General features: G+C 41.4%; 2 protein-coding genes across 3 annotated transcripts; both read left to right on the forward strand.

Annotated features, from left to right (window-relative positions):
- Nucleotides 1-4,339: 4,339 nt before the first annotated feature.
- On the forward strand, nucleotides 4,340-6,484 carry MAGEB4 (MAGE family member B4). The gene has a single exon (XM_032285830.1). The coding sequence runs from the start codon at nucleotides 4,470-4,472 to the stop codon at nucleotides 5,508-5,510; it is 1,041 nt and encodes a 346-aa protein (XP_032141721.1). The 5' UTR covers nucleotides 4,340-4,469; the 3' UTR covers nucleotides 5,511-6,484.
- Nucleotides 6,039-13,696, forward strand: MAGEB1 (MAGE family member B1). Of its 2 annotated transcripts, XM_032285831.1 has the most exons (3): nucleotides 6,039-6,110; nucleotides 8,541-8,646; nucleotides 12,116-13,696. In XM_032285831.1, the coding sequence occupies exon 3, from the start codon at nucleotides 12,176-12,178 to the stop codon at nucleotides 13,202-13,204; it is 1,029 nt and encodes a 342-aa protein (XP_032141722.1). In that variant the 5' UTR covers nucleotides 6,039-6,110; nucleotides 8,541-8,646; nucleotides 12,116-12,175; the 3' UTR covers nucleotides 13,205-13,696. The 2 variants fall into 2 exon arrangements, with proteins under 2 accessions (XP_032141722.1, XP_032141723.1); XM_032285832.1 differs by lacking the exons at nucleotides 6,039-6,110; nucleotides 8,541-8,646 and adding an exon at nucleotides 9,227-9,272.
- The last annotated feature ends 13,678 nt before the right edge of the window (nucleotides 13,697-27,374 follow it).

Consider the following 27,374-nt stretch of genomic DNA (forward strand, 5'->3'; position numbering starts at 1 on the left):
TCAATATTTTGTTTCCTAAGTGTTTTTGTTCTGTGTTTTAATAAAATGGAAGATAAATAACCATATATGTCTGGCTTATCTAATAATGTAGAATTAAATCATAATAAATTAGACCTCATGCTCACACACTCATTTATTCTTCAAGCATTAACTGAGCATCTGCTCTTGGAAAGATCCATGCTAGTACTGGGAGGGCTAAGAAAAAGAAGACGTAGCAACTGACCTTAAAATTGCAAGGTCAAGAAGCAGCTATCATCTAAGGAAAATGGTGATATGCACTCTAAGACCAAAAGGATAAGACCAAATTGATAAGAAGGGAGAGAGGTGGTTCTACATAGGAACAGTCAAGTATAAATTGTCTAATCAAGGCTGTGTGGGGCATAAGGAAAGTGCAGGTCCCTCAATGGGAGTTACGTGAGGCTGCATGGTGGGCTGGATGAGGCTGTGTATGGTGAGCTGGGGCCAGGCTGTCAGATGTTGCCTCTCAGAGATGCGAGACAAGGTTTGGAATGGGAAACAGTTCTTAACAGTTACTTGGGATCATGGATAAACCAGGGGAATCTGGGGCAGGAATGTATCCTGTGCTCTTGTTCCAATACAAATAAACACAGCACACACTAGGTATTTTGTGCACATCATCTCCAGCCACTTTCTGAGAAATAAGGGTAATATCCTCAAGGGAGATGGGAGGCCCAGAAGCCACTGTGCTGGCACTCCTGGGCTGGGGTATCTAGAGCCTCTTCCATGAAAAGCACATTCAATTAGGTTACCTCGTGTGGAATCTGGCATACTCTAGGCAAGGTCTAGTTTTTGAGAGGTGGTTAAATGAATGAAAATAAAAGTGGTTTAGATGGAAGGATAGTTGAAAGAGACGGAAGTTTTTGGTCCTCGAAACACATTTTAGAATCTGTGTTGCATCTACTCAGGAAGTCTACCTCATACTAATATTGAGTCATCTATCAAGTAATGAGGAAATATTAATTAGTTTTCCTTTCTAAGTAGCACTTTGTCTGATAGGGCTTTCTTTGTCCTAGAATATGGTATAATCTTCGACATCTCCTGCATTGAAAAATAAGGCCCAGTATAGTGGATTGCAATGTCAGGGGACAAATTAATCATAATAAGAACTGGCACTATTTTATGTCTCAATACATCTCAAGTATTTTATATACATTGTATGCATTTTACCAGTCCTACAAAACAGAGCTTATCAAACCCACTTCACAGAAAAAATGTCTGAAGCCCACAGTCTGTTAATGAGTCCAATTTTTTCATGGCTGGTAAGTGACAGGACTGGGGCAAGACCCCTAGTCTGAATTAGTGTAAAGCACACTCTGTTCCATGCCTCCCAACCTGAGACTGTGTCCCCTTACTCACTTTTCTTCTCACTACTCCCAAATGTACATCAAGTGATAAGATTCTGTGCCCAGTTTGCTGGACTGGAATACAAAATCAAAGCAACAAAATTACCAAAATGAGATGTGTGAATAAAGGAGAGAAAGACAATATTTGATGACAATATGATTACATAATCAAAGACAGATAAACTCAAAAGATCATGGGCTCACATTCTGTCATTCTGGACAGTTCCCCCTTTTTTTTAGGAAGTTAAATATTTTCCAAGAGAAATACATAAGAGGCTGGTAAAGAGAAGAAATAGATCAATGTGTTTCTTTCTCTGACAGTATGACTTCTATCCTGGGGCTTCTGCCTTGTGTTACAGCTTCCGTATCTTACATCACTTCTGGGACAGGGATGCATTGTCTGCAAGATTTGTTGTAGGGAAACTGGTCAAGACTTTTAAGGGATGTGGCATTTCCCAGGAAGTCATTAATTAAGGGACAAGAACCAAGAAAAAGACCCTCATATAGGAGGACAGAGCAGAGCAACATGCCAGACACAGTTCTTAGCCTGAGCATCTCCTCACTTATTCTTCAAAGTTGTTAGGGACTTGTGAGTTCCTGGACCTCAGGTCAGCAGAGGGAGGAGTCCCATTCTCTGACACATACCAAGTTGAGGACCCTGAATAAAGAATGAGGGAAGCATTCACCCCAATAGTCTTGACATGTGGCTGAACCTGATTTCTACTCCGGAGGTCTTAAGAAGGTAAAGACCATTATCTCAGGCTGGCTGACTCAGGTCCTTAGAGATAGGACTCCTAAGGTGTGCCAGGAGTAAAGTGAGTACCCTGAATGGTACAGGAACCACCAAACCCCTATCAGTGTAGACCCCACAGAATCCTCCCTATTGTCATCTCTGAGAGATTCAGGCATGAATGTCAGACAGAGGCACCCTCATATCATCAGTAGTAACAGAGAAGGGAAGGTCTTGTTCTGAGGTGGGCAGTCCCAGCTCAGCAGGGAGAGGAATATTAAGCCTTCCTGTGAGTCAGATTTAGGATCCCGAGTTAGGAACTGAGTAGGACAATCCACCATAAGACCTCAACCTGTCTACCACAGCTGCCACTCTATGGGAGACCATAGTCAGTTATGTCCAGATAAGGCCACCCTCTTCCTCCTATCGGATCTCAGGGAGGTGCAGGCCTTTTAAACGGAGAGGTCTTGAGGTCAAAAAAGAGGGGAGCCCCAGGATCTTATAGGAGCCAAATAAAGGAAACCAAGTGAGAACTGAGGGGACTGCTCACCTCTAAATAGAGAGGACAACAGAGTCTAGCCCCCTGCATAAATCTTAAATTGCCAGGGCAACATGTGAGGCTGAGGCTTCACCATCACTTTTTTTTTTTTTTATACTTGACCTTCTTTTTTCAGAATAGTTTTACGTTCACAGCAAAACTGAGCAGAAAGCACAGAGAGTTCCACAGGCATCCTGTCCTCACAGGCACAGCCTCCCTCATATCAATCTCCCAACCCAGGGTAATACATTTGTTACAACTGAGTATACATGGACACATCATTATCACCCAGCATTATCACGTTATCAATTTAAGACAGAATTGCTTTACTGCCTTAAAAGTTCTCTGTGCCTCATCTATTTCTCTCTCACTCTTCCCAACCCTTGGAAACCACTCAACTTTGTACTGTTTCCATACTTTTGCGTTTTCCAGAATGTTGTGTAGATGGAATTATGCATTGTGTTGCCTTTTCAAATTGGCTTCTTCACTTTGTAATATGTATTTAAGTTTCCTCCATGTGTCGTTGTGGCTTGATAGCTCATTCCTTTTTAACACTGAATAATATTTTATTCTGTTAATTTATCCACTCTTCTTCTGAAGGACATCTTGGCTGCTTTCCAGTTTGGGCAATTATAAATAAAGCTACTATAAATGTTTGCGGGCAGGTTATTCTGTGAACATACGTTTCAACTCATTTGGCTAAATAACAAGGAGTGCAGTTGCTAGATCATACGATAAGACTACGCATAGTTTTGTAAGAAATTTATAAGCTGTCTTCCAAAGTGGCTGTACCATTTTGCATGTCCACCAGCAATGACAGTGTGCTCCTATTGCTCCACATCCTCATCGGGATTGGGGTTTTCAGTGTTCTTGATTTTGGCCATTCTTATAGGTATGGAGTGGTTTCACATTTCTTTAATTTGCAAGTCTCTAATGACATGTGATGTTGTGCATCATTTCATGTACGTATTTACCTTCTGTATATATTATTTGTTGAGATACTTGTTTATATCTTTTGCCCATTTTTAATAGGGTTGGTCAGTTCTTATTGTTCAGTTTTAAGACTTTTTTGTATGTTTTGTTTAACAGTCCTTTATCAGATATGTCTTTTGAAAATAAATTTTTCCCAATCTAGGAGTTGTCTTATTCTTTGTGGTATCTTTAGCAGAGCAGAAGTTATAATTTAGTGAAGCCCAGATTATCAATTTTTTTCATAGATGCCCATCACATTTTATGTCAGAACAAGAAAAGGTGAAATTCTTGGTCTGAAGTCGCAGTTATCAGTCAACAGAAGAGACAGTCCACAACCCTGCATGGAGTCCAGATGAGGAACCTGAGTGCAAACTTGGGACCCGAGGATCCAAGGACAGAGAGCACTAAATGCTTCGAAGCAGGGGTGATGGGTTGAGGTGTCCCTACATTTCTCTCATCTGGGTCCCATAAAAACTTAAAGATTCACCTTCACAATACCAATAGAAGGAGACTGAGGCCCTGCCAAGAGCTGACATGATAATTCTAAAGGTAATCAAAGTGGATCCTTTCCAAGCCAGAACACAGAGAGAACCCGGTCAGCCCCCGGCAGGGTTGGCAAGCTGCAGCCTAAGGCACATTGTAACTTCCTCAGCTGAGTTCTCAGAGGACAGAATGACTAAGAACAATAGCCCAGTGAATAGTTAGAACAGTGTTCTCAAGGAATCCTGCAGAGACGGCTTCCGAAAAGCCAAGGTAGTATCTGCCTGCTAAAGGTGTTCTCAGGATCTCAATCTCTCTTCTCTAGGCACCGCATCACCTGCCCTTCTGCCTACACTCCTGCCTGCCGTGCCTAACCACAGCCATCATGCCTCGAGGTCAGAAGAGTAAGCTCCGTGCCCGTGAGAAACGCCAGCGGGCCCGTGGTCAGACTCAGGATATCAAGATTGCTCAGGCCACTGCAGCAGACAAAGAAGAGTCTCATTCCTCTTCCTCATCTGTTTTGGGGGATATTCCCTCCAGCTCCCCTGCTGCTGGCATTCCGCAGAAGCCTCAGAGAGCACTATCCACTACTGGTGCTGCAGCTATGTCATGCACTGGATCTGATGAAAGTGACAAGAGCCAAGGTGAGGAAAAGGCAAGTTCCTCCCAGGCCTCAACATCCACTGAGAGCTCAATCAAAGATCCTATAACCAGGAAGACGAAGATGTTGGTGCAGTTCCTGCTGTACAAGTATAAAATGAAAGAGCCCACTACAAAGGCAGAAATGCTGAAGATCATCAGCAAAAAGTACAAGGAGCACTTCCCTGAGATCTTCAGGAGAGCCTCTCAGCGCATGGAGCTGGTCTTTGGCCTTTCCTTGAAGGAAGTCAACCCGACCAGTCACTCCTACACCCTCGTCAGCTTGCTGAATCCCACCAACGATGGAAACGAGAGCAGTTCCTGGAAATTTCCGAGGAATGGGCTTCTGATGCCTCTACTGAGTGTGATCTTCTTAAATAGCAACTGTGCCAGTGAAGGGGAAATCTGGGAATTCCTGAATGTTTTGGGGATCTATGATGGTAAGAGGCATATCATCTTTGGGGATCCCCGAAAGCTTATCTACCAAGATCTGGTGCAGGAAGGATATCTGGAGTACAAGCAGGTGCCCAACAGTGATCCCCCACGCTATCAATTCCTGTGGGGTCCAAGAGCCTGTGCTGAAACCAGCAAGATGAAAGTCCTCGAGTTTTTGGCCAAGGTGAATGATACCACCCCTAGTAACTTCCCACTCCTTTATGAAGAGGCTTTGAGAGATGAAGAAGAGAGAGCCACAGCCCGGCCCAGAGTTGCAGCCAGGCGTGGCACTACTGCCATGACTAGTGAGCATTCAAGGGACACATCCAGCAGCTCTTCCCACCCCATGTGAGATCTAAGGCAAATTGTTCAATTTGTGGGTGAAAGACCTGCTGCCTTCTATGTTCCTGTGCTGCATGAATAACTTTGTTGAATTTTCCTGTGATGCTTCTTAAAATAGAAAGTTTATTTAGATTCAGAATATAAGCTTAGAAATGGCATGCATCACACACTTATTGCTGTTTATCAGGTTGGTTTAGTAATAAGAGTTTGGTTTTTGAAATACAAATAGAAAATCTGAAAATCATTTTTGTGTTACAGAGCAAAATAACATGGCATTGGAATAAGGTTATCTTTAGAAATTTAAAATAACGCCACAATAAAATAGGTAGAATCTGAAGACAGAAAGAGAAGGAAAGCAAAAGTTGGTTTATTTTTGGTTTATCTTACTCCATTCAGTTTTTTGTTGTTCATAAATTTAAAAGTTACATACCTGGTTTGCTTAGATTATTCAAGAATGTGGAGGCTTGGGCCAAGGTCAATGACAGTGTCCCCATTGTCTTCCCTCTATTAAGAGAAGACTTTGAGACATGAGGCAGACAGTGTTGCAACTGGGCCTGGCATGTTCCAGTGTGATGTCCAGCAGTGTCTCCCACTCCTTGTGAAGTCTGAGGTATATTCTTTACTTTTAATTAAAGAAAATATTAGCCTTCTAATTAATGGAGGGCCAAAGAGGAGTTGGTGGAAACACCATATATAATATATTTGTATGTAAAAGGATTTATCTTTTCATTTTCCTGTATTTCAGTGTTCTTTCTTTTAATTGTATAATTATTTAGTTTCAGAATTTACGTTTATGAATGGCATGAATCACTCATTTATTAAAATATGTCACGTTGAAGAACAAGAACTTTTGCATTATGTAAAACAATTTAAAATCTTTAAATCGTTTTCTGTGATCTAGAACAAGAGAATATGACATTGGAATATGGAATTTGTGAAAAGGAAATTACCTAGCAATAAAGTTGGTGGGATCATGAAATAGAGGAAAAAAGTAAAATGTGGTCAATTCTTGCTTTGTTTATTCCTTTTAGTCTTTCTTTGTAAAACTGAAGTATATGTATCTGGATTGGGTTAGCTTTTTCAGGAATGTGGGAGAAATTAAATAGCAATACATTTGACTTCCTGCTCACTTGCACTTTAATTGTCCAAATATTAATTGAGCAGCTGTTCTTTGGAGGGCTCCTAGCTAGTACTGGATAAGCAAAAAAAAAAAAAAAAAAAATTAAAATCCTGCCCATAGAATTTTAGAATTCAACAGCAGCTATCACATAATGAAGGTGATGAGATAGTCCCTAAGACCTAAAGACAGTTGAAAAGAGGGTATAAGAAGGTGGGGTGTTTCCAGCGGAAGAATCTAGTGTAAATGTCCTAAGCAAGGTAATTGAGACTCTGGGAAACTGAACATACTGCAGTAGGAGGTAATTTTATGTTGTTGCGTAGTGACTAGATGGGGCGCACCGAGCAGGGGTCACACACTCAGATGATGGATCTCAGAGTCGAGAGTTAGAGACTGGAATGAAAAATTGCCCTTAACAGTTACTTTGGGATTGTGGAAAAACCAGAGGGAATCTTTGCCTGGGGCAGGGATAGAAAATGGCCTGTGCTCTTGTCCCAGTGCAAGTGAATCCAGTACACAAATTAGGTGTTTTATGCACATAGTCCCCAGGGTGTTTCTGAGAAATAAAGGTGATACTCCTTTAAGACTGGAAACTCAAACGCCACTGGGCTAATACTCTGCCATCAGCTGGGGAGCCAGAATCCATTCCATTAAAAGAGCATTCATTTTTCTTTTCTTTCATGTGTTTTGGAAATTTTAAGGGAGATCTAGATTTTTGGTGATGGTTAAATAAATGAATATAAGAGTGGTTTGTATGAAAGGCTAGAGTTGGTCTTTGAAGCAAACCCTAGAAGGTTTGAGTTGCTTTCAGCTGAGAAAGACAACTCCACACTCAAACTATGATTCAATATGGAAAAGATACTTAAGAGTTTCTTTGTAAGCTGCATTTTGGGCTGATTTGTAGTTCCATGTCTTAGAATGCTATATATTCTTTCTTACCACTTGGGCTTAAAAAAAATCAGCAGGATGGATGATTTCTTCTATAGTTGAAATAATCATAGTAATAAGCATTGTTTAAAGTCTCAATGCACTCCAGGGCTTTGCATACGTTAACCACATTCTACCAGTCCTACATCACAAGGCTTATCAAGCCCATTTCACAGATGCAGAGCCTAAGGCTCATAGAGTTTGGTAACGTGCCCAAGTTCATACAGCTAGTAAGTTATAGGGCTGGAACTAGACTGCTGATCTGAATTCCTCTAGAGCCCACACTGTTCCACTCCTCCCAAACCGAAGCTTACCACAAGTTGCTTAATTCATTTTCTTCTGCTAACCCAAAGTGTATCTCAGGTAAGAAAGAAGAGGTCTCTATGTTCCAAACACTGGATTGGAATACAAAACCAGAGCAAGAATAATAACAAAATTATTGACACACGTGAGTTAAAGACAGAAAGAAATAATACTCGGTGACAATATGATCATCAACAGAAGCAAAATCAGATAGCTTCAAAAGATCAAAAGATTGCAAAATCATCTGGCTTCACCCTTTTCTGTAGAAAGTAAGTCTTTTAGAACTACCCTTTGGTTGGTGAAGTGAAGGAACAGATCAGCATGCTTTTTCCCCTGAGAGCACAACATCTGTCCTAGGCTCTCCACCTTCCGTTTCAGTTTCCCAATGTCACATCACTTCTGGGACAGGGACCTCTTCTCTGCAAGCTTTGCAAAGAGGAAGTTGGTCAAATTTTTGCAGGGATGTGACATTTCCCTGGAAGACTTTGATCAAGAGACAGGAGCCAACATGAGAAACCTCATGAATGAATAGTGGGGAGAAAACCGCTCCAAAATGTAGGGTTGCATCCAGAGTCTTCAGGAGGGTGACCTCAGTTCAGTAAATAGAGGAGTCCCAGGTTCTGATACATATAAAGGCGAGGAGCAAAACTGTGGAGTTCTATTGAGGCCTGTCCTTACTATCTGTTCTTGCAGGTTGCAAAAGAACTATGATCATATGAGGATCGTCCAGAATTCCAACTAGAAATTCTCAGGAAAACAGGACCTTGATGTGAGAGGAGCAGGTTCAGGTAAATAAAGTGTGGAGTTACAGGTTTGCTCACTTGTCAAGGTGAGGGCCTGAATGTGGACTAAGGGTTGTACCCACACCATAAGAAGAGGTCTCACAAAAAGCCCCAGGTGGGGATGGAAGGTTGATTTCTGCCTGGAAAGTCTCAGGGAGGTGACTGGTTCCGTCTATTTGGGGCAGCGTCAGTTTCACAGAGGGAAGAGGCTGAGACTCTAACAAGAATCACTGTAGGACTCTTAAGTGTTATGAGGGGACTCCACCAGCAGACAAGACCCCTCAGAATTCATCCCGTTTTGAAGCACCAGAGCTATGTGCCTAAGGTGCCTCTCATTTCTGCCTGGAAGGTCTCAGGGAGGAGAGCATCGGGCCCTGAAGGGAGTCGCTCTAGTTCTGCCTGGAGAGGAAACCGGAGTCAGAGTCCCAGTGAGGACTCTCAGTGCTGATGAGAAGACTTCTCCCCAAAAGAGGGACATTCACAGAGTCCTGCCACTGCTGTCAGACCTGTGAGACCCAGGCAGGGGTGGCCTGTATGGCACACTCAGATTTCCACTGTGGGTTTGAGGGAGGCTGGGGTATTGTTTGGAGGCTGGCGGAATTGGGTCAGCAGGTGGAGTCATCCCAGGCTGCTAGATACTAAGGTAAGGACTCCTAGGGGGTACGTAGGGATTAGCGACACTAGAACAGTGACCTCCCATAGCATCATGCTCCTACCGTCACCCTTCAAAGGCCCCAGGTTGCCGAATGTGGCTCATCCTGACTTCCGCTTTGAAGGCAAGGACCCCAGCAGATGTGGTTCATCCTCACTTCCATTGTGAGGGCAAGGAGCTCATCCTCACTTCCGCTTTGGGGGGGGGCGGGAGGGGGAGGGCGGGGGAGCGGGGGCCCCGGGCGGATGTGACGGGGACCGGGCGGGCCCCGGGCGGATGTGACTTATCACTTTCGCTTTGAAGGCAAGCAGGCGAGTCACCGATTAAGGGGCGCAGCATCTGGTAGGCCGACGGTGAATTCTCAGGACTGGTCGGGAGTCAAGGTGAGGACCCTGAGTATAAATTGAAGAGACGCCTTCACCCATAGCAAATAGGGCCCCATTAAGTCCCGCTTTTGTGTTTGGTCCTGGAAGGCCTTAGGCAACCAGATGGGTAGCAACCTGACTATCTCTTCGGTGACTCAGGGAGATGAGAGCTTTGGTGTAAGCCATATAGACTCAGATCTATGGCGGGAGGAGTCTTAAACCCTACGAGGAGTCATGGACAAAGTCCTGTGTGACGACTGAGGGAGTCGAAGACTCCAGAACAATGGGGCCAAAAGTCCCGCCGCTGCTGTCGGCACGCACAGGCCCCAGTCAGCCTTGGCGGGTTGTGGCTCGCTATGACTGTGAATTTAGGTCCAAGGAATATGAGGACCTTTGTCTACGGGGCATAGCCTCAGGACCATGTGATGGGTGGAGTCCCATAAGGAGTGCCGAGTGGAGGTGGAGACCGTGAGTGCGGAAATAGGGGCCACCCAATACACAAGGGAGAGAGCCGCACCTGATACTGTCCCTGGGAGTCCCAGGCCAGAGCTGGTAAGCCCAAGTACTCCCTGTTCTGCCTTCAGGGGCTTAGGGAGAGGAGGACCTTGGTTTAAGGCCTCACTGCCCCAGTTCAGTAGAGAGATGGGAGTCATCCGCTGTGACAGGTGTCAAGGTATAAATTCTGTATGAGGAATGAGGTAACTACCTAGTCCAGAACAGGTGGGAACACACAAAGTCTTAACTCGGCGTTCATTCCTGAGAAGCCAGCGTTAGAGCTCTCAAGTTGAGATTCTCCTCATTTCCTTCAGGGGTTGTTTCAGGTACATAATGGCTTTGGTTTAACATGAAAGCCCTTCTTTAGTACAGGGAGGAGGCCCAGTTCCTAACAGATGGTGATACTGAGAAAGTATGAGGGGACCCCTCCAAGAAAGAAGTAACCCACTTAGAGCCCTATCCCCACTATGAGACCTGGGAGATCCAGGTATGGTGATAAGATGAGTCTCACTCACTTCTTCCTAGAGCATCTCAGGGAATTGATGAACTTCATCAAAGGGGGCAGCCTTATGCTAGCAACTAGAGGATTCCCAGGTAATTCCAGGAGTCAAGAAGACCCTGAGAACCGGGGGAACCACTCATCCCATAACAGTGAAAGAAACAGAATTCCTTCCTGATTTTCAGTCTTGGGAGACGATGGGCATTTGTAACCAGATGAGAAAAATTTCACTTCTTCCTCAGGGAGTCGCGGGTGGGGGGGTGGTTTGTATGGCTCAATAGGCATTAGATCAAGACAGAGAAGATACTGAGGGAGGAATAAGAGGAGCACTGATCCAGAAAGTGGGGCTTCACAAAGTTCCACCCCTTTCAGCCCTGGGAAACCTCAGGCAGAAGTAGCCAGATGTGTCATCCTCTCAAGTCTAGCCCTGGGTACTCAGAGAGGTGAACGCATTTGGATGAGGCTGGAAGAATCAAGTGGGCTTAGAGAGGAGCTCAGATTCTGCCTGAGTGAAGATTAAAGAGAACAACAACCCCAGAACACTGGAGCCCGTTAGAGTACAGGGTGACTGGATGTGACTCATGCTTTCTTTCATCTTGGGATTATGAGGAAATGAAAATGTTAATCTGATGCAAGGGGTCTCAGGTCACCAGAGATAGAATCTCCAGATTGTGCCAGGACTCAGAGAGAGGACTTGAGGGAACTCCCACCTCATCAGTGGGGAGCCCTCAGAGTCCCTCTTTATGTCAGCCCTAGGAAGCCCCAAGCATAAATGTCAGAAGTGCCCCTAAATTCCTCTTCAGGATTAACAGAGAAATGAGGGTCTTAGTTAGATGGGTTAGCAGGAGGAGTGGGAGGCATTTTAGGCCCTCCCAAGAGTCAAACTGGAGACCTTGAGTGAGCACCGTAAGTGGGGCTACACATCACAGGGCTTCAACTTGCCAGCCACAGCTTTCAGCCTCTGGAGAATATGGGCAGTGTGGCCAGACACAGCCACCCTCATTTCCTCCGCTGGGTCTCAGTCAGATGTAGGCCTCACTATGAGTAAATGTCTCTGAATGAAGACTGAGGTCCAGCTACCCCAGGACAGAGAGGGTCCCACAGAACTGTCAGCACTGCCACCCCTTCTAGCCCCCAGCAGGGATGGTGGGCTGAGGCAGTGCCTCATTTGTCTTTGGTGGATTCCAGGGAGCTTTGAAGTGTCAGCTTCAGAGCAGCACAAGAAGGCAGTCCCAGTCCCTTCCAAGAGTAGATATGAAGATACTGTATATGAACTGAGAGGGCCCTTGAACACAGAGGGAGTCTACACTGCCAGCCTCTGCTGTCACCCAGTCAGCCCCAGGCAGGATTGGCAACAAGATCCTAGTGAGTTCCTAGAGCAATGCTCTCAAGGAAATCAGTAGAGGTGGCTCTCTAAAAGCCAAGATAGTACCTCCCTGCTGCAAGTGCTCACAGGATCTCATTCTCTTCTCCAGGTCCCACATTTCCTGCCCTTCTGCCCACACTCCTGCCTGTTGTGCCTCACGACAGCCGTCATGCCTCGGGGTCAAAAGAGTAAGCTCCGTGCTCGTGAGAAACGCCGCAAGGCACGAGAGGAGACCCAGGATCTCAAGGCTGCTCAGGCCACTGCAGCAGAGAAAGAGGAGTGCCCCTCCTCCTCTGCTGATTCAGGGGATACTCCCACTAGCTCCCCTGCTGCTGGCATTCCCCAGGAGCCTCAGGGAGCCCTACCCACTACCACTGCTGCTGCAGCTATGTCACCCACCAAATCTGATGAAGATGCCAAGAGCCAAGGTGAGGAAAATGCAAGTTCCTCCCAGGCCTCAACATCCACTGGGAGCGCAATCAAAGATCCTATAACGAGGGAGGCAGGACTGCTGATGCACTTCCTGCTAGATAAGTATAAAACAAAAGAGCGCATTACGAAGGCAGTCATGCTGAAGTTTGTTGATGAAAAGTACAAGGATCACTTCCCTGAGATCCTCAAGAGAGCCTCTGACCGCTTGGAGCTGGTCTTTGGCCTTGATTTGAAGGAAGACAACCCCCGTGGCCACACCTACACCCTCACCTGCAAGCTAGACCTCACCAATGATGGAAACCTGAGTGGTGATTGGGAATTTCCCAGGAACGGGCTTCTGATGCCTCTCCTGGGTGTGATCTTCTTAAATGGCAACTCTGCCACTGAGGAAGAGATCTGGAAATTCATGAATACATTGGGAGCCTATGATGGAGAGGAGCACCTAATCTATGGGGAACCCCGGAAGCTCATCACCCAAGATCTGGTGCAGGAAAAATATCTGGAGTACAAGCAGGTGCCCAACAGTGATCCCCCACGCTATCAATTCCTGTGGGGTCCAAGAGCCTATGCTGAAACCACCAAGATGAAAGTCCTCGAGTTTTTGGCCAAGGTGAATGGTACCACCCCCCGTGCCTTACCATCCCATTTTGAAGAGGCTTTGAGAGATGAGGAAGAGAGAGCCCGAATTCAATCCAGTGTTGCAGCCAGGCGTCGCACTACTGTGCGTTCTAGAGGCAGATTCAGCAGGCCCTCCCACCGCATGTGAAAACTAAGGCAGATTGTTCACTTTGTTTTTGAGGCAAGATGCCAACATTTTGAAGTAGTGAGAAGCCAAGATAGAGCTAGAGAGATCATGATACATAGCTTCTTTGTGTTCCTGTTAAACATTGGTATCTTTCAAGTGTTTTTCTTTAAATAGCATGCTTATTTAGAGTTAGAATCTATGTCTATGAATGACGGATTACACATTTATTGGTGTTGCCAGATTTAAGCATAAGAGTTTTGATATTCTGTAAGACATTTTTGAAATCCTTGAATCTTTTTTGGGAAGAAGAAGAAGAAAGCATAGCGTTAGAATAGAGATTTTCTCAGAAATGTGAGAGAACCTCACACAACATAATTGGAGTCGTAAACTAGAGAAAGCAAACAAAGCGTGTCAATTGTTTTCTTCATTCACTTTCGTTTTTGTAAAATCCAAATATATACACCTGGTTGTCTTTAAGCTTTTCAAGAATGCAAATAAATAGTAATAATTATGTTCCTTGTTCAGTGGCTCATTTATTCTCATCGTAAATCGAGCATCTGCTCTTAGTAAGGCTCTGTGATAGTAGTGATTGTTTAAAGAAGACCCTTCCCCTGCACACAGATTTTTAGTCTTAAGGACAGTTATTTAAGGGAGATGGTGAGATACACCCTACATGTACAGATTTTTTTACATAAAAAAGCACGCATATAAAAATAGACAAAAGAAGTGAGGATGATGGGAGAAGGTTCAGATAACAGCAGTCAAGTGTAAATTTCCTTAGCCAAGGCACTTGGTGGTATGGGACAATGCAAGTCCCTCGTTGGGAGGTCATTTTAAGTTTGCTCCATGGTGAACTGGGTGAGATTGTGATAATCATAAGAAGGTGCAAAATTCTCAGATCATGAGCCTTAGAATTGAGAGACTAAGCCTGGAAAGGGAAACTGCCCTTAACAGTTATTTTGGGATTGTGGGTAAAGCAGGTAGATCCTGTGTCTGGGGTAGGAGTGGAAGAATACAGTGCTGTCGTCCCAGGGCGGTCAAACACAGTACACAAACTAGTTGTTTTATGCACATTGTCTCCGGAGAGTGTTTGAGAAATAAGGGTTATACTTTCTTGAGATGAGATGCCAAGAAGCCACTAAGCCAACACTGTTTTCCCTACGCTTGTGCAGCCAGAGCCTACTTTCTTTATTAGGTCTTCTTGTGTATAATTTGGCAAAACTCCAAGGTCGGGCTATATCTCGTTGGTGATGAAATAAGTAAAAATAAGAATGTTTTTATAGGAAGAGAATATCAGAGGGCAGGGAGTTGGTCCCTGACATAAACTCTATAAGCTTTGAGTTGAATTCTGATGAAGTCCCTGCTTCCATATAAAATAACATGTTCTCTCATGGGGAGAATTTACATAGTGTTACTTGCTTAGCAGCATTTTGGCTCATTTGGTGATTGTTTTTTAGAGTACTGCATGTTCTCTGACAATTCCTGCACAAAACAAAACTTTCCCAGAGACGAGAGTAGTCTCTTGTATGAATATAATCATAGTAATAACTGCCATTCATTAAAGACCCAATATTTGCCAGTTACTTTGCCAGATGCCTTACGTACATTATGTGTCTTCTAAAAATCCTACAAGATGGGACTTACCAAACAATAGATGAAAAATTTGCAACATTCTCAAGTTCACATGGCTGGTAAGTGACAGAGCTGGGACAAAACCCCTGGTCTAAATGTTTCTAGGTCCCACACTGTTCTACTTATTGCAATCTGAGACCAAACTGTCTCTTTAATTCTCACTATTCCACAATATCTCTCGAATGGTAACAAGTGCCCTGTGACCAAAGTACTAAAAGCAGGTCTGGAAGGAAAGTGAAAATGACAAAGTTTTGGATTGCCTGTGGGATTCATTGGCCTGGGGTCCTCCCACCTCTAGCCCCCGGGTTCCTCTAGAGCTGACTCTGCTCTGGGCCCAGCACATAAGTCTAGTCCAGCACTTTCCCACATTACTGTGCCCTTCCCTGGGGTCGTCACCACTGTACCCCGCTGTCCAAACTGGAACTGACCTACTGGTCAGTTTCACTGCGTCTTTCTCTGGAGACTGCGCCTGCTCCCAGAGAAACAGACAGCTCAGACTCACCTGCGTTTTCCCTGACATGGAGGGTTCCAACTGCTTGGAGGTCCCATCCCTCACCACAGATGCCCTTTGACAGCAACAGCCCCTTTTGTGTAATTGTTCACTTCCAACAGTGAAGCCTAGACACCTCTTCATGTTCCTGGATGCTTCCACCACACTGTCAAAGTGTTTTTAAATCTACTGCTGAGAAGAGTCTGATTTAGCAAAGAATCTACTGTTTCTTGGCTTATAACCCTAAGGCTAGAGAAGAGGCTTTTTTAAACCACTCTGATATTTGTAGTAGGATTTTAATAGAGTATTTTATTTGAGACTGGCCACTGAACACATACACCAATGAGTGAATTTACCTAGGTGGTCAACATCCAAAGCCTCCCTCTTAAGTGGTAGATAAGGAAGGACAGAGGAAATCACTGTGTAAGCAAACATCTACTGTGGCTGAATCCCTAAAAATCTTTCCTGGAGTCCTTCTCAGAGATGGAAAATTGTTCCTTAGCAGACATGCCAACTTTGAATAAAAAGAAAAACATAACTATCCTTCAATTTACTCTTATCTATATCTGCCCCAGAGGAAAATAGTAGTTTTTTAGTGTGCTTCATTGTACCTGGTCAAGTGTTTGGGCATGTTAAGTAGGCGGTGGGTAGCTATGATTTGATCATCCGCCAAAGGTAGGAGAAAATTCTCAACCTACTAAAAATATGCAGGTTATTATAAAGAGTTGTACAGAATGGTGCTATTGATTGATAAACGACAAATCCTCCTCATAGAAATTTCCAGGGTCATTTTGAAAATTAGATGTGACCTTGCGTTTGAAAACATCTGTCACATAGTAGACACTAGAAAAATGTTGCAAATTTCAAGGCAATTTCGACCTTCTTAGAAACTCCTCTAAGAAATGAAAAGTGTTATTGTCCTAACCAATTGTAACAGTTGCTCTTCATTGAACATCTATTATGTACCAGCTTAGGGGTGAGATGGCAAGTGTTTACCCACATGAAGTCCTGCTCTCCTTCCCGGGCTCATGGAGAGACTACATTCCCAGTCTACTCATAGTTAAAAAGGATCATATCACTAACCCTTGCCACTGAAATATGAGTAAAAGCATGTTTGTCACCTCTAAGCCAAGGCACTGAGATCCAGTCGGCTACCTCCGTGCTTTCTCTTCCAGTGAGCAGCAAACATGGAGAACCCACATTGAGGTATGGAGTTTGAAAATTAGATGTGATCTTGTGTATGGAAATAGCCTGGTTCCCTGGGTCACTGCCAACCCACATCAGTTTTTATGTGCACAAGTAATAAACATTTGTTGTGTTAACCCATTCATATTTCAGGGATTTTTTTTTTCTGTTACATCAGGTAGCAGCTACTTTGAGTAATACACACAACTGCTACTTCTATTGTTAGGCCTATTAAAAATAATTTAATCACAAAGCTAATGGTGGTATGCATATTCTTGTTGGAAAAAAATTTAATATCAATAAATCACAATCTCCTCCCTCACAACATTCCTCCAAAATTCAGCCCCCTTTTTTGAAAGTAACCACAATTAATAATCTGATGTGTGTCATTTTAAAGCTGACTCAAGGCTTTTTTATACATAGATGGGCTATGAAAATATATTGAGTTTTTAACATACATGGGTAACAGTGTATATATTGTTGTGCCCCTTGCTCTTTTCATTTAATGAAATGAATGTAGAATCTTTTTATGACAGCAGGTATAGATCCACCTCACTTTTTAAGCTACTTTCTAGAATTCTAAAGTTTCATGAGCCACAATTAATCATTCTCCTTCTGATAGACACATAAGTTGTTTCCCATTTATTGTTATGATGAATAGAACCAAAATTAATACCTTTGAATATGAATTTTGGGGTAAATATCATGGTTTCTTATAGAACAAACATAGCAAAGCAGAAATAGGGTTAAAGTAGAGAATGTGTGATGGTGGCAAAATTTTATAATTATTGCTAAAATTTCATAAAAAAATGCTCTACTGACTCACATTACCACAAATTAAAGTATGTAGACACCTTGTACCCTCATTTGCATATTATTTCATCAATCTTAAATTTGGGTTAAACTTTGGGGTAAAAATATTATTTCATTGTGATCTTAATTTGTTTCCTTTTTTCTTTTTCGGTTGAGCAGAAAATTAACTTAATTCCCTTCTCCTATAAAGGGAGATTTCTGCAGTGATGTCTTGAGTACCAGAATCCCTTTGGGCATGCCTTGAAATTCTGAAATGTTGATGAAACATTTCCCTTTACTTTGAGAGGAAAAGATTTGGTCCAAATGACAAGGTATCAGGAAATGTTTCCAGACAAGGCATCTTCAGTTTGTGAGGAACATCTGGGGGCTTCAGGGGCAGAGCAACTTCCAGAGTCTGTGAGAGAGACCACATGATAAACGAAGTCCACAGAGCCTAAGGCAGCTGGCAGTCAGGGGTTTGGATCCTCAGCATAAGGTAGAGAAGGAACCAGAAGGAGCGAAGGCAGAGAATCTGATGGAGGGCCTGAACAACTTCCATGAACTGGTTTGGAAAATCTTCCAATAATCGTTACCAGCCTGAAATTGTAGGATGATCTGAGTGGGCAGATCTATTGAGTGAAAGAGTAAGAGGCAGCCTGGTTCCGTGGGTCACCTGCTGGCAGAGAGCTTCTGCCAACCTATATCAGGTTTTATTTGGATGGACACCCCACGCTCCCTTAGAATTCCCTCCTACTTACTATCTAGCTCCTCTGTGTCACTCAGCAACTCTAGTGATGGATTCTGAGAGTTATATCTTGACTAACCTGAGGGTCCAATACACCCTTGCCAGAGTGCCAGAGCTGATAGCTATCATCATGCCTATTTGACGGAGGTATTTCTTCCCCTGTGGACACTGGATCCTCTACACTGAGGCTAGGGCTATGTGAATAGGTAGGGTTAGTAAATGATGACACACACTCACTAGTGATGTGATAACAGTTGAGGTAGGCCAGGTGCGTCAATGTAGAAGTGAAAGGGGGTGTGCAACTGCAAGGAAGGGGAAATTGGAGAGGAGACAGGCTGATGCTATGTACTGCAATTTATGCAATAGAGAAAAACCTGGGTGTGGACATGTCTCCTAAGACAATCCAGATGATCCCTCCGCTCTGACTGCTTTCCATAGCCTCAGGGTTCTTGGCACACCAGAGGGTAGGTGCCTGCTGGATGTATTTGCTGGCCTATGTTGCCACCAGATACTGTAGAGTAGAGCGTTGGCCCAAGGTGTAGACATTTGCAGAGTGGATGGTGAGCTGATGGAAATGGCACACTGCCTTTTTAAAATGATGGTGGCTGATGGAGATGTGTGGAATCCAATGCAGAAAGCATCACATACCATCCTGTTGCCAGGATATCCACCTCCAAGATGAGAATGTTAAAGTTTGGGAGGGAGACATTCATAATCACACTCTCAATAATGGATTCCATGAAGGCAAAAGACCCTACCGGGGGTAGGCCCTACATTTTGGTACTGTGATTCATTCAATTTTGGTGCTTTGATTCATTTATTTATTCATTAAACATTTATTGAACATATACTGAGGGAAGCCTTAAGTAAACAAAATAAAAGGAAACGGCAAGGCACTTGATTCAGGCTGTGGGTGTGAGGATGGTGAGGAGGAGTCACATTTGAGTTTTGGAAAGTTAGAGACTATGGGAAGGGTGAGGGACAGTCTTTAATGACTGAAGGTTGCATAACTAAGTAGAAGTTGTTTCTCTTAGCTGAGATTGAGGATAAAGGAGAGGAAGAGTTGGTGGTGATGATTTGAGTTAGGAGTAGAAGTGAGTAAGGGTGTGGCAGATGAGGTCAGTGTGGGCCCTGTGGATGGTATGTTCTGATGGTTATCCAAGTGATGCCCAATGAGAAATAGAAAATGTGAATTTGGCTATCAGGAGAGCAGCAAGATCAGGTTTGGCTGTCAGAAGAGGTCATGTGTGGCCATAGGTTGAACTAAAATCAAGTGTTTTGCATATAGTGACCAATATTCTATAAAATCTCTTCCTTTACAAATACACTGTGCTTCTGCTCAGGCATCTATCTGTGTGGATCCCATTCTACCCAATACACTGTATGCCAATTTTGCTGCTTAGCTCTCCAGCACTGCAGGAATGTGGCCACCTACCCCTGCATGCCCAGCCTACCTTGCCATCCCATCTCTTGTTTTCAAACCCCTCATTGTCCACCCCTCCCCCACCTGGACACACACAAGCACATTCTATCCTCCTATCCACTCATCTCTTTTCTATTTTCAGCAAAGGACTGGCTGCCCTCTCTTCAACCCACCATCCTCATTAGTAATTTGCACAGAACTTGCCTTCGTGCTGACTCCAACCCCTGTCTCCATTCTCTTTCTAACCCTGTTTAAAACTCTCCTTTGGGAAAGAGACCTCTACTATTCCCTTTACCTAGTATCTTTTTAGCATTTAAGAGGGCAGTGGGATTTCTCGTCACCCATGTCTCTTTTTTTAAAACAGTCTTCTCAGTTCACGTCCATGCGTGCAGTCCCTCAGCAAGTGCAGGGTGCTTGGCTAGCTTTGCTTTCATCTGCCGCTTCTGTCCCCAAATGTGGCATACAATGGCCTTGACTGATGCTCACATTGCTCAGTCTCAACCAAATCTATTACAGATGCGCAGCTAAATTCCCTTTAATATCACAAGCCAGGGGGGTTCTTATATGAGTTCCTGCTTCAAGGAACAGAGAAGAATAATTCGTCTGGGGTTCACAGTATCATCTGTATTTACACTGCATTCACACTTTCAATGATGCATTTTGTCCTTGTTGTTGTTCGTTTTTTTGTTTTTAATGCCTGGTATGTGTATCGGCTCATCTTGTCACCAGGACTTCCGGTACTAAGAGGAAAAACCTGGCCCTACCCATTGGTACTCAGAATACTCAGACACAAGAAACAAGAGCATAATTCTGTTCTCACTCCTCACCCTTTGGGCTATTATCATTATTATCACTCTTCTTCAACATATGTTAACACCACCATATATTGCTATTATTTTTACTTTAAAACAGTATCTTTAAAAGACATTATATACATATATGTTATATATGTATATTTTACATATATATGACAAAATTTCATATATATGGCATCTTGTTACCATTTCCAGTGTTCTTTATTCCTTTGCATAGATCCAGATTTCTGTCCGATGCCATTTTTCTTCCTGGAAGTCTTGCTTTAATGTTTCTTGTAGTGGAAACCTGCTGGTGATGAATCCTCTCAGGTTCTGTATTTTTGAAAAATCCTTTATTTCACCTTTGTTTCTGAAAGGTATATTCACTAGACATAGAATTCTAGGTTAACAGGTACTTTTTGTTTCTTTCAGTACTTTACTAATAGACACCAGAAGATAGGTATTAGCACTAATATCTTCTAGCTTAGATTGTTTTCAAAGAGAAATCTACTGCCATCTTTATCATTGTTCCCCTGGAGATAAAGTGTCTTTTGTTAATATCTCTGTTTACTTTTAAGAGTTTCTCTTTGTCACCGGGTTTAGGCAATTTGATTACAATGTGCCTTAGTGTGGTTTTCTTCATGTTTCTTGTGTTGGGGATTCTTTCAGCATCTTGGATCTGTGGGTTTATATTTCTCATGCAATTTGAGTTAAAACATACAGCTAGTTTCTTTTGTTTCCCATCTCCCAGAGATTGCTGTGGTTCCTTATAGGATGTCCAACATCTTAAAAGCAACCAACCCCCCCAACTTTTTTTTTTTTTACATATATTCTCTGTTCTTCTTGTAGTTGTTGTTTTCAACAGGAGGGAAAAACTGGTTCTTGTTAACTCCCTCTTGGTGGGAAGCAGAAGTTCTTGGAGATTAACTTTTTTTCTTCAGCATATCTCAATGCCTTTAATAAGATAAAGTACATTGTTAAACTTTATAAGTGAAGTATGTGTATTGGGCATAGGGAAGGTGGAAAATTCAGAATGATAGTCTAAAGATTTATCAACTCAATTTAATGATTATTGTCTTGAATATGCTCTTTTTAAAAAAATCCCTATTGCCATTTCAGCAGCTCAGGCCCTTGTTGTATAAACTACTATAGTGTTTTTCCTCCCAGTTTTTATATTTCCAGTATGCCCTTGTCTAAACCACCTGACCAGATGGCAAGCAGAAGGAAGGCTAACATCGCTAAATTGGAGTCTGGCTATGACACATACACTGAATTAACTACATAAGGCTCCCAAGGTGTGGATACAGAAGGAACTTGTCAGAGAAGAGCTCAGTGGCTTACCATGTTTACTTACTCCCGGTCAAATGGCCCCTCCCATCCCCCCTTTCCTCAATATATAAAATGTTTGCCAAGTTCAAGAAGTGGAAGGAAACAACTATGTCTCGTACTCTTTTAATTTTGCTCTTTTCCTTTCCCTGTTCTACCTTGCTGAATTGTTGGTCAAGCCCTTGGGATAAAACTAAAACAAAATTGTAAAAAGTATAATTTCACTCCAATTTCCTGCCAAAATTATTTTGTTCAGTAATATCCTACATAACAACATACTGGGGCAAATAAATGTTTATTCTATAGTTAGAAAATTATTTCTTTTTAAAATTGAATACTTGTGTGTCCTTTCTAACTAAGGCTTCTCTCTTAAAAGAGAATTCAAACTATTCAAGCTATTCAAATGTGCAAGAAGGAATGGAATTTGGATGATCTGTCTTAAGAATTTCTGATGTTCTTTTTGAACAATTTTTAAAAATTGATAAACAAATGACACATCTCATGATGTAGTATAAAAGAAAAATATGTTAAGCAGTTTTTGACTCAAATTAATTTCCACATGAGGATTATTTATTCAGAAAATCTATACTGAGTACTCACTATATGCCTTTTCCATGTCTCTGTAAAATACGTCTTTTATAAAAGTGTATGATTTTAATTGATGCATAGCCTTTTTTCCTACTGAGATTCCTTCAGATTTTGAGAATATGGTTTATCTATGATATACAATACTGTGGCCAAAAATCACATGTGGTTATTAAGCACTTGAAATGTGGCTCCCCTGAACTGAAATGTGCTGCAAGTATAAAACACACTCTGGATTTCAAATATTTCATACAAAATAAAATAATAAAACATATCTAAAATATATTTTAAAAACCTCATATGTCTTTAGTATAAATAAAAATATGTTTAAAATTATTTTTACCCATTTCTCCTTTTATAATGTGACTTTTAGAAAGCACAGGATTAAAAATGTAGCATGCATTAGATTTCATTTGGGCAGTGCTGGTCTAGATATTGATTGTTCAGCAAATTTCGGGTCAGTTTTTTCTCAAAGAATGAGAGAGAAGACAATGTTGCCAATGTTATTTATAATTATTAGGACATTTCTACCACTACTAAACAGTAAGTCAATAGGTAAGTGACCTCTTTCTAGGTCTGCCTCATCACCACAGAAGGCTGAATGATTTGGATGATTGCTAAGACCTACCTCTGACTCTAATTCTATGTAATCTAAGTATTTAAATAACATCATAAGTCGCAAGGTCCAAGACATGAGCAACTTACTATACGTGAATGAATTAATTAAGAAAGCAAGGAATAAAAACAATGAATGGTCAATAAATATTTTTAAATGTTAATTTCACTTGTTAGTAAAATAAATACTGCTTCTTGTATGTAAAATAGAGAAGATTTTTTAAATCATAGCATCTAACACTAGTAAAAGGATACAGTGAGACTTTTACTATATATAAAGAGCTTTAAAAAGATTTTTAACATTTTTCCAAGCAATTTCACTTCTAGAAATTTAGCCTCAGTTAACATCCAGAGATACACACAGAACTTAGTATATGATGATGTTCATTCTAGCCAAGCATGAAGCAAAGCCAAGGCCAAAAGAAAAATCATGGCAGGCAGGTAACTGTTGGTGACAGGCAGGTCTGTGGAAATAAGTAAATCACTCCTTTGGTGGCAGAAATAACTAGGGGACACATTGAGAAGGCCATGATTTCTGCCTTGGCAGGAAATGTAACTGTTGCTGTAATTTGGATTTACATGTATATGTGGCTCCATTTTCTAGTGATAGGGTGGTGATATCAGGGAAAATTTGGATTGCATGTATAAACAAATACACTTACATCAATAGATAGATAGATAGATAGATAGATAGATAGTTTTATTTACCAAATGGAATACACTATGATGGAGTCAATTATTGGTTCCAGTTCTTTATCCATCCCTACATCTCTATTCTTGTCATGGCCTCATCATGAGCAGACCATACTTCCCCACTTATCATCTTTGGGCTTGTCCATGTGACTTGCTTTGGCCAATTGTTGTGACTTAAGCAGGGTCCTAAAATGTGCTTCTACATTGAGCCAGGCTTTCTTACACTTTTGCCATCATCATTAGAAAAAATTCCAGTCAGTTCTTTGGTCCCAGCCAACATACAGTGTGAAGCACAGCCACTTCTGTTAACCCATAGGCTATGAGAACAATGGTGTTAAGATGTAGAGTTTTGTGGCTGGTCTTTAGGCAGCAGAAGTTAAGAAATAAGTGCGTTAAAGGATACTATTGGCCATTGAAAAATTATGATTTTTTATGTTCTTGTTTTCCACAGGGAGCATATATTATTCTTAAATATATTTTTAAAGGTTTAATATTTTAAAACAAATATTAAAAGGCATGGAAAATTTGAATCGTATGTATTTGAAAAATCATTAAAATGAGAAAAAATAAGAAATAATTTTCACAGAATAGTTAAATAACATTTGATATTTCACTTATAAAATGCACAAAAATAAGATTATCCATAGACCATTCTCTCCCAAAATGGCAGATTAACACATAGCAAACTTAGAAGATAAATCCTTAATTGTTCATGGTTGTCTACATAGATCATGGAGACTATTTATCTCACATTGTCTAGAAAGGCAAATGCAGTACTGAATGAGATTCTGGAATCAGATACCTAGTGTTTGAATCCAGGCTCTACCATTTACTAGCAATGTGATCTTGTATAAATTACTTAACCTCTCTGTGCCTCTTTTCTCATCTGTAAACTTTGGATAATAATAGTACCTAACTAAATTACTTTGAGAATTAAACGTAAAACATTCGAAACAGTGTCCACAAATTGATAAGCATTTTATGACAGGTTAACTCTCATTTTATTGTCAAAACATTGTGCTGAGTTTTTATTTTGCATTTTGGGAATTAATAGACCTTTACTACAGAGAGAAAAGAGGCTCCATGGAGAACCTTAATAATTAAAAGAAAAGCAGCGGTATAGAAATAATAAAGTTCTGACAGGGAATAGTTCCCTAAGGCACTATAGGAGGGGTTCTATTAGTATTAATTAAGTCAATAAAAAAGTTAATATTTTTGAAGTTAAACTTTGGGCTTCACACAAATTTATTAGCCTTAATTTCTCATTTCCCATTTATGTAGGATAAATGAAGTGCTTTAATGGAGAGATATTTGCATTTTTGTCATGAGTATATAGCAAAGCAATCAAGAGCTGGGAAACTCAGCTTGGACCACATCGAGGACTAAGTGAGGTTTAAGGATAGTTTGGTGTCCAAGGATATCTCTTACTATATGTTTTTAAATAAATCTGAGAACGTTCTGATGATCTCTTATGAGAGTAATATGGAAGACAAATTAGAATATGTTGGAAGTGCTGCGTAACCAAAGCATTGTCTTCATGCATACTTTTATAGTTTTTAAGTGATTTTCAACTTAATTTTTCCAAGCCGGAATATTTTCTATCACAATTATTAGCCTCATAAGGTATTTCGCTTTTATTTATACAAATGTTTAGAATTTATGGTTAGATATATGCACTTAGGCTAGTTGGACTTCCTTTATTTTATTAGATGTGGCTTTTGGAACTTGGCATTATGCTTTTTCAAGTAGAATGCATATGTATCTGAAACATTTTCCTGCTTGACTCTATTGTTGTGCTCTATGTAAAATGACATTTAGTTTGTTTCTCATTGGCTAGAAACAATAATATACATCTTAATTTTGTACTGGGATAAAATATATTTTCTAGTTCAGCCACATTGTGATTTAGGCTCTGGGGACTAGCCTAGGAATCCTTTATCATTTATCATTTCTTTTTTTTCAACTGGGCGAGAGCACCTGAAATTCTAAATAACCGACTTCATAGCTAAATGTATAGAAGAAAAGGTCTTTATAAATTGGAGTTTCCTTGTTCTCAAAGGAAAATATTAAGACCAGTTTCAGGCAGGGCACAGCGGCTCACGTCTGTAATCCCAGCACTTTGGGAGGTGGAGGCGGGCCGATCATGAAGTGAGGTGTTCGAGACCAGCCTGGCCAACATAGTGAAACCCCATCTCTACTAAAAATACAAAAATTAGCTGGGCATGGTGGCACGTGCCTATAGTCCCAGCTACTCGGAATACCGAGGCAGGAAAATTGCTTGAACCCAGGAGGCAGAGGTTGTGGTGAGCCGAGATCGTGCCACTGCACTCCAGCCTAGGAAGCTCCATCTCAAAAAAAAAAAAAAAAAAAAAAAAAAAAAAGACCAATCTCTCCATGCAGAACATAAATGAAGAACAAGGCAAAATAATTCAACCATCATTTATATGTTCAAGATTTCAAGCCAAACTACAAGGATAATATACCAAAATGCATATGTACGTTGTGATGTTCATTTTCAGTTCAAGTTAGCTCTACGTTTTATTGATCTGATAAGCACATTTGCTACCTAAAGCAAAAAACAATGTAGATTATCTGTCAGACTGTCATAATTGAAAGCTCCTAAAATGTTTGTACTTGTTGGGACAAGAATTCCACATCCAAGAATCTATAGAAAGTTCTCTTTTCTCAAATGGTGCTACATATAACACTTTTTTCACTATTTCCTTTTTTTGCTAAACATGCTTATTGCTTTAGCTTCTGTATTAGTCAAGAATAGGCTGGGTAATGCCAGAGTGAGAAATTAATCCTGAAATGTTAGTATCTTACCATAACAAAGGTTTATTTATTTATAACATTACATGTTCAGTGGGTATGGGGAAGAAAGGGGTGTTAAGTGTTTGTTCCACATTGCCACTCAGAGATTCGGGTTGACAGATGCTCCATCTGTGAATTCCCTGCTCATTGAAGTGGGGACGAGAAGCCAGAAAGTCTCTAAGGGGCTTTTCTCTGATTAAGCCAAACCAATCATTTTCTTTCCCATTTCATTGGCTGGAACAAGTCATATGTCACTGATCAGCTGCAAGACGTCTGAGAAACAAAGTTCTCCTTGTGCCTAAGAAGAAGGGCTATGAAGCTACATTTGATGAGTAAAACACCATCTCTGCCAGTTTTCAAGACACCACCCTGGCTCTTCTATTTCTCAGACTGCTTTTTTCTTCCCCTCCTCAATAGAATTCTCCTTCTTCATTTCACCGGTTAAACATTGGTGTTCTTCAAGTTACCACATCCAGGCCACTAATACTTCCTCTGCATGACGATCCGTAGATAACTTCATCTACTCCTGCAGTTGCAACTACTAACCATATGGTTCTAACTTTGACATCTATTATCCCAAGACTTAATTTACTGACAAAGCTTTAAACACAGTTCAGACTATGATTGGTTCATGGATATCTCAAGCTAAATGTAAAGAAATATAAACTCATCTTTTCTTCTAAAATTACTTTCTCCTGTTTCTTTATTCCTTATTCCTTAGTGGTAGCATCATACTTCCAAGTCTGGGTCCCTGCTTATCATTCCCAGCTGTTAGTATTATGCATCAACTTGACTAAGTTATGGTCCCCAGTTGTTTGGTCAAACATCTATCAGGATATTGCTGTGAAGGTTTTTTTTTAAGATGTGATTAACATTTAAATTACTAGATTTTGAGTAAAGCAGATCACCCTCCATAGTTTAGGTGTGCTTCATCTAATCAGTTAAAGGTGCTAAAGAGCAACAGCTGCGGTTTTCCAAAGAAAAAAATTAAGTTTCAAGACTGCAACATAGAAATCCTGCCTGAGTTTCCAGTCTGCTTGCCCTTCGCTGCAGATTTCAGGCTTGAAACTGTCACACTATTACGTACCTGAGTTTCC

The sequence above is a fragment of the Sapajus apella genome, unplaced genomic scaffold, assembly GCF_009761245.1.
Source record: "Sapajus apella isolate SASKATOON/1434 unplaced genomic scaffold, GSC_monkey_1.0 scaffold17, whole genome shotgun sequence".
Classification (NCBI taxonomy): Eukaryota; Metazoa; Chordata; class Mammalia; order Primates; family Cebidae; genus Sapajus; species Sapajus apella.

Excerpts from the sequence above, each read along its gene's own strand:
- MAGEB4 (XM_032285830.1), top strand. The coding sequence starts at position 4,470 with ATGCCTCGAGGTCAGAAGAGTAAGCTCCGTGCCCGTGAGAAACGCCAG.
- MAGEB1 (XM_032285831.1), top strand. The coding sequence starts at position 12,176 with ATGCCTCGGGGTCAAAAGAGTAAGCTCCGTGCTCGTGAGAAACGCCGC.